The sequence below is a fragment of the Quercus suber genome, unplaced genomic scaffold (assembly GCF_002906115.3).
Source record: "Quercus suber isolate HL8 unplaced genomic scaffold, Cork oak 2.0 scaffold_11, whole genome shotgun sequence".
In the NCBI taxonomy this organism is placed as follows: Eukaryota; Viridiplantae; Streptophyta; class Magnoliopsida; order Fagales; family Fagaceae; genus Quercus; species Quercus suber.
The window spans coordinates 312052-325071 of NW_027069477.1; the positions used below are offsets into that span (position 1 = coordinate 312052).

Genomic DNA, 13020 nt, shown 5'->3' on the forward strand with positions numbered 1-13020 from the left:
TTATAATATTTTTTTATTTTAATGAGAAACTGTTACATTACCTACTAACTCAATAAAATATAGAGATTAAAACACATTACTACTTACGTATTTCTTAGAATCTTAAGCACAAATTCTGGATGAATATTAATGTCCTCCACACTTAATATATATGAATTTTGCTAGTACTATATAATTAGACACAACTTTTTGCCACAACTCACCACATGATGAGTTGTGATTAGTAAAAGTGTGTTAGTGGGTCATGTGGGGACACACCTTTGCCAACCACAACTCGCTATGTGGTAAGTTATGGGACAAAGTTGTATCCAATTATGTGGTACTAGCATAATTCAATAGATATACACCCCCTCCTTCTTAAGTGACTTTTATTTTAAAAAAAAAATTAATAAAATTATGAAATGAAAGACTTTATTGAAAGAGAAACACAGAACTACAAAACAGAAGGCAAACTAGCCTCCTCCCTGAAAATATCACTCACACGAGGGGCAGTTGCCTACAAAAGGCAAACTGATTTCTTTTTTCTAAACATGCAAAGCTTGAACAACTATATTCAGCAAAAAAATTATGCGATTTTCTGTGTGGCAAACGAAATTTTACTATAGTTGAAGATTTCCTAAATTTTTTTCGTTTGATGAATGATGATCACAGCAAGCAAAAAAAAAAAAAAAAAAAAAAAATAGCTAAAATTCTTTAGTAAAAAAAAAAAAAGAGCTTTTCTTTATCAGTAGAAAATTAAAGGCAAACTAAGATATAAGAGAATAAGAGCCTTTGTGAGGGTCCCTTTTTGGACAGTGTCCAAGCCCAAGCTTAAGCTAGGACCCCGGGCCCTTTTGTTATAGTTTGAAGGGATAGAGCTTGGTTTACCGTAGCTAAATGGACTGTTTACAAACCAAGTGATGCACAGGATAAGAATCCTACAATACGTATACATTAGCAAGTGAGAATATATGTATTGAATAACTAGGAATGGTAACGGGTCGGGTTCGGGCCGAGTTTTTTCATACACGGACCTGACTTGCAGGCCAAGACCCACGGCTCGAACTCGGCTCGTTTACTAAACGGATTTTTTTCCTGGGGCCTGGATCCGCCCTCGCTGGGCCCCGCGGGCTCCACAAGCCTTGTTGGGCCGTGGTACTTCAAGGCCCATTATGTGGCCCAATAAAAAAAAAAAGATTGCCTAATATTGATTTTCTTAGCAACCAAATAGGAGAGGAAAAAGAACACTCAAGAAAACCCATTATTTTCTTAGCAACCAACAGATCGGAAACCCTTTTTTTTTTCATTACAATATTTTCTCACATCAAAAGCAAAAACAAGAATTAACATACAAACCCTAGGTTTGAACAATAAAACCCTACAAAATCAAATCAAACAAGCTGATCTATTCAACTAAAATAGCACTAAAACTAGAAATTACAAATGTGATTCTTTGAACAACAGTGCCAGCGAAGTGAGCATGAGAGGCAAAGCAGCGGCATCGGCGAGGTGAGGTATGCAAGGAGCAGTGGTGTCGACGAAATAAGCATGGGAGGCGAAGTAGCGGCGCCGGCGGTCTTGCTCAAGTGAGACTGAGGCTGAGGGAGAGAATGGGAGGTGGCTTGGGAGAGAAGGACTAAATGAGAGGGTGAGAGAATGGGTTTGAGGGATTTTAGGGGAAAAGTGAGTATTTATAGTTAGGGTTTTTTTTTTTAATATTATATATACGGGTCGGGTTTGGGCCGGGTATGCCTAATACCCGAACTCGACCCAAACCTGTTTCGGGTTTTTTTAATGAAAACCCAGACCCGACCTTAATGTTAAACGAGTCGAGTAAAACCCGACCCATTAGGGTCGGGTCGGACCAGGTACCAGCTGGTCGGGTTCATTTTGCCATCCCTATGAACAACAAGAAAATAGCAAAGGAAGACAATGTAATAAAGAAACATGCAAAATAATTGTTAGGGATCCTTAAATCAATATGAATTATTTTATTATTTTCCTTAATTATGAATTACAATGTGCTCACTGAGACATGTTACAAGATTCAAATAAGCTCAAAAATTACAAACTTAGATGGTTATCTAAGCCTCTAAGACTTGTAAAATTTGAATCCCTTTAAATCCAAGTATGTTCTACAATGGCTATTTTTTTGGACGCTGGGTGATATTTCCCTACTTTCTTTGAGTTTTGACCAAATTTTCCCAATGATTTTATTATGATTTCACTATTTTTGCATGCCCCCAATGTTTGGCTACTTCTCCCTTTTATAGTGTTACTCTAGGGTTCCAGGGTACCACTGATTCCCCTCCCCTGTTTTCCTGGGTACCAGAACCCACGTAGTGCCAGCTATTTTGATGACTGGTACTTTCCTTGCTTCTCATAGTTTTATTCTTTTTGTGATGTTTCCTTAAAAATTTCTTGCTGACTTTCTATTCTGGGGTGTTTTTAGAGGGCTGACTTCTTAATCTCTCTTCCTTCAAGACTTTTACACCTTACCTTTTCAGATTCAGCTTTTTGGCTACCTTTTTTGTCATTTTTTCTTGAGTGAGCTGATTCCTTCTCTGCTAAATCGAAAGTTTTCCCAATTACTTCCATTTGTGGTTCTTCCTTTTGGGTTCCTTGAGGTACTACCCCTTTGTTCATAAATTGTTAGTCCCAAGCTTTCTAATCCCTTTCTGCAACATTGGGCTGTTGAGAAGGATGTATCTATCCTTCGTTTCTTGTACTTCTTGGTGCTCTTTTGAACTTTCTCAATCTCATCCTAGTTGTGTTGCAAGCTCCGAGGATCCTAAGCCCCCTGGCAGCTTCTGGACATCCCGAGCTAGTTCTTTCTTCTAGATTTCTTTGGATTTTCTGATCTTTGCAAGTTGGGCCTATTTCTTTTCTTCCCTTTGCTTGTTTCTAAGGCCTATCCTTTCGTGGGTTTTGGGCTTTAGATCTTTTGGGCTTATCATCATTTTCCCTTGTGGTGAGCTCAACTACTTTGATATTACTTTCTATGGAGTTGGCCCATTGTGCTATTTTTGGGCCTTGGGGTTATGATTTTTTAGACCTCAACAGCCTTCAATACAAATTTCTCTTTTATTTTTGTCATAGATTAATTTCTTGATCTTTTATATATATATATATATATATGTGCGCGCGCATGCTCGCTAGTGTTTCGTTTTTTCTCTTTTTTCATTCTATATTTGATGAGATGGTAATAGATGAAGTACACATTTTTTTTAAAATTCTTCATCAATTCTTTTTGAATGGTACCAAATATTTGGTAACGAACTAACGATCAAACGATTGACAATATACCAAATTTATTTATAGAGTGATTGCACTTATACTTAAAATCATAAATGTTGTCAAAATTTAAATTCGTTTTAATTACAAAAGAGAAGATGATTTTTTTTAAAGGACTATTTAATTTTTTTACATAAAAGGTAAATTACTGCAAATTCAATACATAATCAATAATAGATTATTCCTAGAATTTAAAAGAATGCTAAAGTTCGTTTTAATAAATGTCTAATTAAAAAATAATTATTTTGTGTCCTTTTTCTTTGGTTTGTATTGTCAATAGGGTAATAGTTTTATTTTGTATATAGTATACTAGTACATGCAATGCAAAATTTTAATAAAAAAATATATGTAAATAAAAACATGTATTTTAAGTATTAAATATATATTATAAATTAAATAAAAAAACTATTTCAAATGTATCTTAATAATTAATAAAAAAATTAATTGATACACCTATAACTTTTAAGACCTAACTTTTATTATATTTTAAGAAGAAATAATAGTAGACTTTATTAAATTAATATCATATTATACAATGAAAAAGAGAAAAAACGTCAATAATGATTTTCACATTCTTTTTTGCAATACTAGAAAAAGTTAGAACAGGACAATTACATCTTAAAAAGTCAAAGTAATATCCTTTAAGATCTAGCCACTTCCAAAGAACATATCCTATCTAAAAAGAAGTGACTTTTTAGCAGCCAAAGGTCTAGTAGAAACAATTTGATCTTATTGGCCTCCATGATCTTTAGCTGCCAAAGGTCCGGTAAATTCTTCATCAATTCTTTTTGAATGGTACCAAATATTTGGTAACGAACTAACGATCAAACGATTGACAATATACCAAATTTATTTATAGAGTGATTGCACTTATACTTAAAATCATAAATGTTGTCAAAATTTAAATTCGTTTTAATTACAAAAGAGAAGATGATTTTTTTTAAAGGACTATTTAATTTTTTTACATAAAAGGTAAATTACTGCAAATTCAATACATAATCAATAATAGATTATTCCTAGAATTTAAAAGAATGCTAAAGTTCGTTTTAATAAATGTCTAATTAAAAAATAATTATTTTGTGTCCTTTTTCTTTGGTTTGTATTGTCAATAGGGTAATAGTTTTATTTTGTATATAGTATACTAGTACATGCAATGCAAAATTTTAATAAAAAAATATATGTAAATAAAAACATGTATTTTAAGTATTAAATATATATTATAAATTAAATAAAAAAACTATTTCAAATGTATCTTAATAATTAATAAAAAAATTAATTGATACACCTATAACTTTTAAGACCTAACTTTTATTATATTTTAAGAAGAAATAATAGTAGACTTTATTAAATTAATATCATATTATACAATGAAAAAGAGAAAAAACGTCAATAATGATTTTCACATTCTTTTTTGCAATACTAGAAAAAGTTAGAACAGGACAATTACATCTTAAAAAGTCAAAGTAATATCCTTTAAGATCTAGCCACTTCCAAAGAACATATCCTATCTAAAAAGAAGTGACTTTTTAGCAGCCAAAGGTCTAGTAGAAACAATTTGATCTTATTGGCCTCCATGATCTTTAGCTGCCAAAGGTCCGGCATGTGATTTTTTTTTTCAAATTCTTTTTATATTTTTTATTCTTAATTAAAAAAGAATGTTTCATATTTTAGCCCCTCAATGATCTTGATTAAGTAATTTTTTTAAAACGATTGAGTAAGTTCTATCTCTATTTCTCCACCTATTTTGTAGTTAGATGATCCCTTTTTTTTTTTTTTTTTGATTTGGTAGTCAATTAGATGATTCTGATTTAGAAACCAAGTACTTGTGTAAACTTAGATGTAGATGTACTTTGCCTAAAAATAAAAAACTGCGACATCTGGACACATATACATACCGGACTTCACTTGGCTCACAGGACACGTCACAATTCACAAATAAACTTTTTTTTTTTTTTGCTAAACCACAATTCACAAATAAACTGGAAATGAAGAAGTCCTCCATTCTCGTTCTGTAGCTAAAATAAATTATACGAGCATATATTATATATAAAAGAAGAAAATCCAGAAAAAGAGATGAGCTCATGAGAGAGGAAAGGGGGTGGGGGGACCATTTTGACACGAGGGAGGTTTGCACTGTGAAGAGTGGAAAAAAAGGGTTAGAAGTTAGAACAATCAGCCAGATATATAAGATTTTGCTGAAAAGGATTTATGCGGTCGAGATCTTCCTGATCTCGATGGAACGAACCTATTTTGGGAGGAGCAGTCTGTGTGTCTCTCTCTCACGTGTTTACTTGACAGACTACTTCTCTCTGTAGAGAGGAAAAAGGTTGAAAAGACTTCTAACTTTCTACACGCCAAACTTCTACACTGTATCCTATCCTTATTGTTTTCGTACTCTTAAAATTAAAAAATACTGTAAATAATAAAAACTTCAACTCAACTTTTTTCTTGAAAAGTGTGCTCTTTATTATTTTGTTTCTTTTTCCGGTTCTCTGCGAGTTGCAGTCTCCTATGTGACCTGTCCATCTCACTTTTTCTAGTTCAGATAGTATTGTTTATTGCAGTATCTTTATCCCTATGGGTGTGCTGGAGTCAAACAAAGTCCAAAGACCTAGTAAAAATAAAAATATAATAAACATAGTAATATTCAAGGTGAAACAGTTGACAGGTAATGATGCAGCTGAAAGCAAAATGTCAAACGCTACGTTTCAATTTTGGGGAACTGAGAGATTTGACAGCCCTATCTCCTCCTCCTCCTCTACCCTTAGCTCGATCACAGCACTACCCCGATTTCTTTTCTGTCTTCTTCTTTAGCCTCCGGCCCTCCACCACTCTCGTTTGTTTTGCTATTTGTTTTACTTCCCAACTTTTTAATGCTATTCCACCCTATCTATTAAAACTTAAAAGTAGTGACTAGCTAGTGACTAGTGAGGGAGCTTTAGAACATAAGTGAGTACCGCTATTACAAAAAAGAAAAGCAAAATTTACAACATTTTTTAGACCCACTTTTTTATTTACTACCATATTAACAATATGTCAAGATATGTAGATCTACGCAGACGAGACGATCCAATTAATGGCATTCTAAAGTCAAGCTAAAGCTTTAAATATTTGCTTTGGTTACTTTTGAAGCCGAGTCATGTGGTATGAGGAAAAATTTATACCACAGCAGCTAAGCTTAGGAAATTTTAGTTGGACCGAGGGTTATTGGACAAATCGCACAATTTTTATTGTTGTTGAATAAACACAAACCTTTTCAAATATGATAATATTCTACGACAAAGAAGTAAAGAACTATTATATGTCTTGCACTTTGCTAATAACGAAGCAAAGAGAAGATATTATTATAATTTTTATTTTTATTTTTGAGAAACAAAGAGAAGATATTATTTTGTTGTAAGGGGCCACGTCTCGGAATTAGCACGAGATGTTTTTCGCTATATATACTTCCAAATGTAAATTAAAACGTTTGTGTGGGAAATGAAATCGAAAGTGACCTTTATGAGGCGAACACATAAAATTTCGCTTGAATTACGCATCGTTTTCTTCAAGCAAAAAAGTGAAGGGTAGGCATAGCCTTTTTTCACACCCTATTTTTTTATTGGCCCACAGCTTCACCCCATCCAAAACACAGTTGTTTTCGAATAGCAGTTGCCAAAAATGAATTGATCTTTACATAATTTTCAATTTATTTTTCCATGTTCTTTGACGATTGACGACATTGTAAACGCGAATTGTTGAATAATACTCCGTACAACGCCTTTCTTTTTTGGGGTGATAACTGACCAGCTATGCCATTCTAGTTGAAGAATAGCAGACTTGCGAATATCTCTTTCATGTAAAAATAAAAAGGAAACAGGTTGATCATTTTATCTTCAGCATGTTAGTCTTATGACCCGAATTACATTATCACTGACCAACTTCTTTTTTTTTTTTTTACCGCAACCAAAAATTGACCCACTTCTATTGTTTACTATTTATTTGTGATAATCAGGTAGACTTTGATATTTTATTTCTTCTGGAAGGTTCGACCTCAGTAATTTGTTTTTCATATATTATAAACAACCTCGCCCGGAAAGAACAGGAGGAAAAAAAGAAAAAGAAAAGAAAGATATGGGCGATGATAAGAAGACTTGGAATTTTATTATGTCACTTTTTTTTTTTTGCGAATTTTATTATGTCATTTTAGTAAATTCCTACATAATAGTTTCATCAATCAAATCACCTCAAATTATCCTGCCTTGCTAATCGCTGATATACATCCTTTCTCTCTCTTTAAACACATGAGTATTTACACATGCTATTGATTCAAAAGAATTGACCTTTGTCAATCTCAAACCAATTTTATAATGAATCCATCCATTTTCTATGTGCTAAAAATGCTTAATCCAATGGTTATCCAATAGTAGTTAGCAATGACTTAGGCTTTTTCAAATCAGTGTCCAAACCTAATGGTTACATACACAAGGTAATATAAGATTTGCCAACTAAATATGTGACATCTCCCAGTCATGATCTATAGTTAAAGAGTGCCAGAAATAAGGGCTTTTTAAAAATTAAAAAAGAAAAAAAAGAAACTAGCAAACAGAATAACAGATACGATGTAAGTGTTCAATTATGGCGGGATGGCAAGTCATACAATTATATTTACAGTACCTGATTGTTTATTTTGTTTTAATTAGTTTTGCTTGTTTAAACAGTTTAATACGAATTTTAACAATATTTTTTTATTTACACGTATTTTTAGTATTTTTAATGGTACTTAGACAATATTACAAGATCAAAATTACTTGCGAAACGGCCTGAAACATTCCTTGATTGATTGCTTCATTGTCATGACCATCATTGCAAAAGCACTAAATCGTGATTCAAGCATTGTACTGTAGTTTTTTTTTTTGGGCCTAAATACTTAGATGTGTATTGGAAAATGTGTGGAACAGTGTGTGCTGACAGCGGTGACAAATGAAATTGTAAATATTTTAAATTCACGGAAAAATCGGGTTTGGCCATTCAAAAACGCTGGAGCTGAGGATTTTTCATTGTGATTGTTCCAAGTCTGATTGTAAAGACGTTAAACACTCAACGACGAAGCAGGGAACAAAGTGGCCATTATTTTTTTAATGTATTTCATATCTCCCACATGAATATACACAGGCAGAGTTTAGCGGGGTAAATTACTCACTTCTTTCCCTATCAGTTCGTATAAGTTGCATCGCTTGCAAATGCAACCCAACAAAGACATCAATCTGTGTGCACCATTTCATTAGTATTTCCTATTTGCCAGTTACAATAAATTCATCCACACAAAGACGCATAGCTAACTGCCATCACCACCACCACCACCACACCAGCTAGCCTCGCCTTCCCCACCCGCCCCCCTCCACCACCACCACACCAGCTAGCCACTCCGTCCCCACCCGCCCCCCCCTACCTTTTTCTTCTCGGTTATGAAAAAAACAGAAGCATCCAAAAGGTAAGGTTGAAACTTGAGACTTGAGAAAGAGAGAGAAAAAAGAATCCCAAAGCCGCTGTCTCAATCCTCACACCGTTATCTGCTTGGATGCTCTCTGCATCTCAGGCAACGCACACAAATGCTCTCTTTCAAACTCCATTATTTTTAGCAAATTTGTATTCCTAAAAATCTCATATACTACAACAACTGGTATCTTCTTATGAGGAAGCACTTACACCACAGAGCCTTAATTTGTCTTTCGTCAAAAAAATCTCCAGGATCACTATAAGCGGCCCGTGAGTCTCCATGACTGCCTGTACTTGGCTTGATGTTGATGTCAATGGCGGTAACAATAGCAACAAAAATACAGATAACAATAGTCCCTTGACTACGAGTGCCTCCAACAACAACAATAATAGCAGCAGCAGGAGGACAAGGTGCTACGAGGAACAACCACGTAATCATCGTCATCATCAGCTGTCTAACGGAAAGATGCTGAGAAAAAGGATGGCTTCTGAGATTGAGGTGGATGTTCAGACATCCACCACATGTACAGACCCTGATACCAACAAGAATAATGATTATATTAGGTTTGCCCGGCGAGCTGGCAGCAACACCACCGTGAATGGTAGCTCTAGCTCGTTTCAAGCTGCCGGTAATAATAATCATGTTGGTTCGGTGGACAACTTCCCTGCTATACCAAATCCAAGTCAGACCAACAACTACTCCACTATGCTACCTTCTGCCACCACCGATTTGACAAGTATGACGTCAGGTGGTGGGTTTTTATCTTGTGTTACTCCTCCCAACTTAAGCCCTGCGGCCCAGCCCCAACCCCAAATAAGCACTACCCCTGCTGCTGTTTCTGTTTCTGTGTGTGGGTTCTCAGGCCTGCCTTTGTTTCCTTCCGAAACGAGTCAAAATACTAGTAATAATACCACTACCAACATCAACAGCAACAGCAACCGCAGCAGCAGCAGAAGCCTTCCTAATAACAATAATAATAATAAGGCGAGTGTTTGTGGTGTTTCCATGGAAGACGGCTCGGCGTGGATCGACGGCATCATAAAGGATCTAATCCACAGCTCCAACAACGTGTCTATTCCACAGCTCATCCAGAACGTGAGAGAGATTATTTTTCCTTGCAATCCTAATCTTGCTGCTGTCCTCGAGTACAGGCTTCGCTCCCTAACTTCAGCCGATCCCATCCCAAATTATGTGCCAGCAGCAGCGGAACTCAGGAGATCAAGGACTACTGTAGTGCAGCAACAAGCAGGCCAACAGACTCCGCTGCTTCCTGTTTCTACTACTTCTGAAGCTATGAATCAATTGTATCTGCACTGGGGAGTTACACCCCTTCCTACCGCTTCCCCTAACCCTACCGTCCAAGTTCAATTGCAAGAGGAGCAACAACAACAGGAAAACTCTTCCCCTCCAGATACTGCAATATTAATGCCGTCTACTACTACTACTACTACTACTAGTGCGACCACCCCAACTAATATTGTCCATACAAGCAGAGAGAAGAAAGAAGAGATGCGTCAGCAGAAGAGAGACGAACAAGGCTTACACCTCCTCACCTTGCTCTTGCAATGCGCCGAAGCCGTCTCCGCTGATAATTTTGAGGAAGCAAACAACATGCTTCTGGAGATTTCGGAACTTTCAACGCCTTTTGGTACTGCCGCGCAGCGTGTGGCTGCTTATTTCTCCGAGGCTATGTCCGCAAGACTGGTGAGCTCGTGCCTTGGAATATATGGGTCGCTGCCCAATTCAGGCCATAGTTATAGCCAAAAGATGGCTTCTGCTTTTCAAGTATTCAATGGCATCAGCCCCCTCGTCAAGTTTTCGCATTTCACAGCCAATCAGGCTATACAGGAAGCATTCGAGAGGGAGGAAAGAGTTCACATCATTGATCTAGACATCATGCAAGGTCTCCAGTGGCCTGGTCTCTTTCACATCCTTGCTTCTAGACCCCGCGGACCACCTTATGTGCGCCTCACTGGCCTAGGAACCTCCATGGATGCTCTCGAGGCTACTGGCAAGCGCTTGTCCGATTTCGCAGAGAAATTAGGCCTTCCCTTTGAGTTCATTCCTCTCGCAGATAAACCCGGCAATTTGGACCCAGAGAGGCTTAATGTCAGCAAGAGGGAAGCCGTTGCTGTTCACTGGTTGCAACATTCCCTTTACGATGTCACCGGTTCCGACACCAATATGCTGTGGCTTTTGCAGAGGTAACAACTATGACTAACGAGTTGCACTACTTATGATCGAGTTCTACATATATAACTACTTTTAATTTTAAACACATCATGATGATCCCCTCTTTTTTGATTCCATCTTTGCCTTTTCGTTATTTACATCTAGTGGAAAATCTTTACATTGGATTACTGTTGTTATATTGTAGCTATAATAATCATTTAGTATTATATCTTGATCAATATTACATTTTTCCCCCTAAAAAAAAAAAAAATCATTTCACGTTGCTGTCTACATTGGCTGGTTGATTGCTTAAATAAGATTTCTCCTGTTCAGATTTCCAGATAGTTATTTAGCTTGTGCTTCTAAATGTATAGGTTAACTTTTTTGTCTTTTTGGTCGGTTTTGTTGGTTGTGTGGGCATCTTGGCTTGGTATTTTTAATAGCAGAATGATCTTTTACTTCTAGTAACATTGTTTAAGTGTGGTGAAAATATGAGAGATAAAAGTGTTTTTAATAGCAGAATGACTTTTTAGAGTTGTAATATTGTTTTAGTAATGTTGTTTAAGTGTGGTAAAAATACGTATGATAAAAAAGTGTTTTTAATAGCCGAATAATCTTTTAGAGTTGTAATGTTTTTCTAGTAATGTTATTTAAGTGGTATAAAAATACGTGTAAAATACGTGCTATGTTGCTTAAGCAACGAAAACGGTTATTTAATCTTTGTATAGAATGTGTTTTTTGTTTCATTTTCAATAAACTACCGTGCATGGTAGAATACATCTTTAAAAACCAGCTTGTAAAAAGAGAGGGCACAAAAGCTTATAAATACATGTTTAACCTTGCTCTACAACGTGTTAACATCCTTCTTGGCGAACACCGAAGGATGGTTTTCATTGTATTCGTGACCATTGATTTTGACTAGCTCTGTGAAATGACATTTCAAACTATTCATATGCAGACAGTGCAATTAACTTTTTTTCTTCTTTTTTTGGGACTAAAAGAAAATTTTGTTTTATGTTAAAATCTACACCTTTGTTGAATCCACGCAATAGATGACCCGAGGCCCAGTTCTTTTGCTTGTAATGCAGTTATTTTCAATCAATATCATCCACACACACAAAATAAATAAATAAATAAATATCTACACAATATTTTTATAAAGATTGTATATGTGAGATTTTGACAACGTTTATACATGAGGGAAATGAATTTAAACAGATTGGCACCAAAAGTGGTGACAGTGGTAGAGCAGGACCTGAGCCACGCAGGTTCATTCTTGGGAAGGTTTGTGGAGGCAATACACTACTACTCGGCACTGTTCGATTCACTCGGGGCAAGCTACGGAGAGGAGAGCGAGGAAAGGCACGTGGTAGAGCAGCAGTTGCTATCCAGGGAGATCCGGAATGTGCTGGCTGTCGGGGGCCCATCGAGGAGTGGAGAGGTGAAGTTCCATAACTGGAGGGAGAAGCTGCAGCAGTGTGGGTTCAAGCCCCTCTCTTTGGCAGGGAATGCTGCCACCCAGGCCACCCTGCTTCTTGGTATGTTCCCTTCCGATGGTTACACCTTGGTTGAGGACAATGGCACCCTCAAGCTTGGTTGGAAAGACCTTTGCTTGCTCACTGCTTCTGCCTGGAGGCCTCCTTTTCCTGCTACTACCTCTACCCATCACTATTGACTGTACTTTTCTCATTCCCACCACATGCTCTGTTGTCCTTTATTTATTTGTTACTTCCAACATTATTCAGTTAATTACTAGCTATGCTCCCTTGATGATTTAATAATTCGAACTGATTTCATTTTTGTTAGATTAGATTAAATATTATACACTAAAAATGTATACGTTGTCACCGTTATTTAAAATTTTAAAGGATACATATAATTTTATACTGAAATGGATCACTGGACATTTGGTCCAAGTGATACCTCATTCTACCTAGGAGTTGAAGGTGAGAAGGGGATAGCAGTCGGACAATTTCTAACCAATAATAAAAAAAAAAACTATGAAATGAGTCTCTGTTTTTTAAGTAAAATTGAGATGGTCATATTTCAAAGCAGTGGCAAAGCAATATTTCATTCTAGGGAAGTGGCAAAATTTA

General features: G+C 36.1%; 1 protein-coding gene across 1 annotated transcript; it reads left to right on the forward strand.

The window, feature by feature from the left end:
- The first annotated feature begins 8667 nt into the window (after positions 1–8667).
- On the forward strand, positions 8668–12705 carry LOC112030874 (protein SCARECROW). Its single transcript, XM_024063544.2, has 2 exons — positions 8668–10956; positions 12143–12705. The coding sequence occupies exons 1-2, from the start codon at positions 9032–9034 to the stop codon at positions 12597–12599; spliced, it is 2382 nt and encodes a 793-aa protein (XP_023919312.2). The 5' UTR covers positions 8668–9031; the 3' UTR covers positions 12600–12705.
- The last annotated feature ends 315 nt before the right edge of the window (positions 12706–13020 follow it).

Excerpts from the sequence above, each read along its gene's own strand:
- LOC112030874 (XM_024063544.2), top strand. The coding sequence starts at position 9,032 with ATGACTGCCTGTACTTGGCTTGATGTTGATGTCAATGGCGGTAACAAT. Across the intron at positions 10,957-12,142 it reads ATGCTGTGGCTTTTGCAGAG|ATTGGCACCAAAAGTGGTGA; the intron begins GTAACAACTATG and ends GAATTTAAACAG.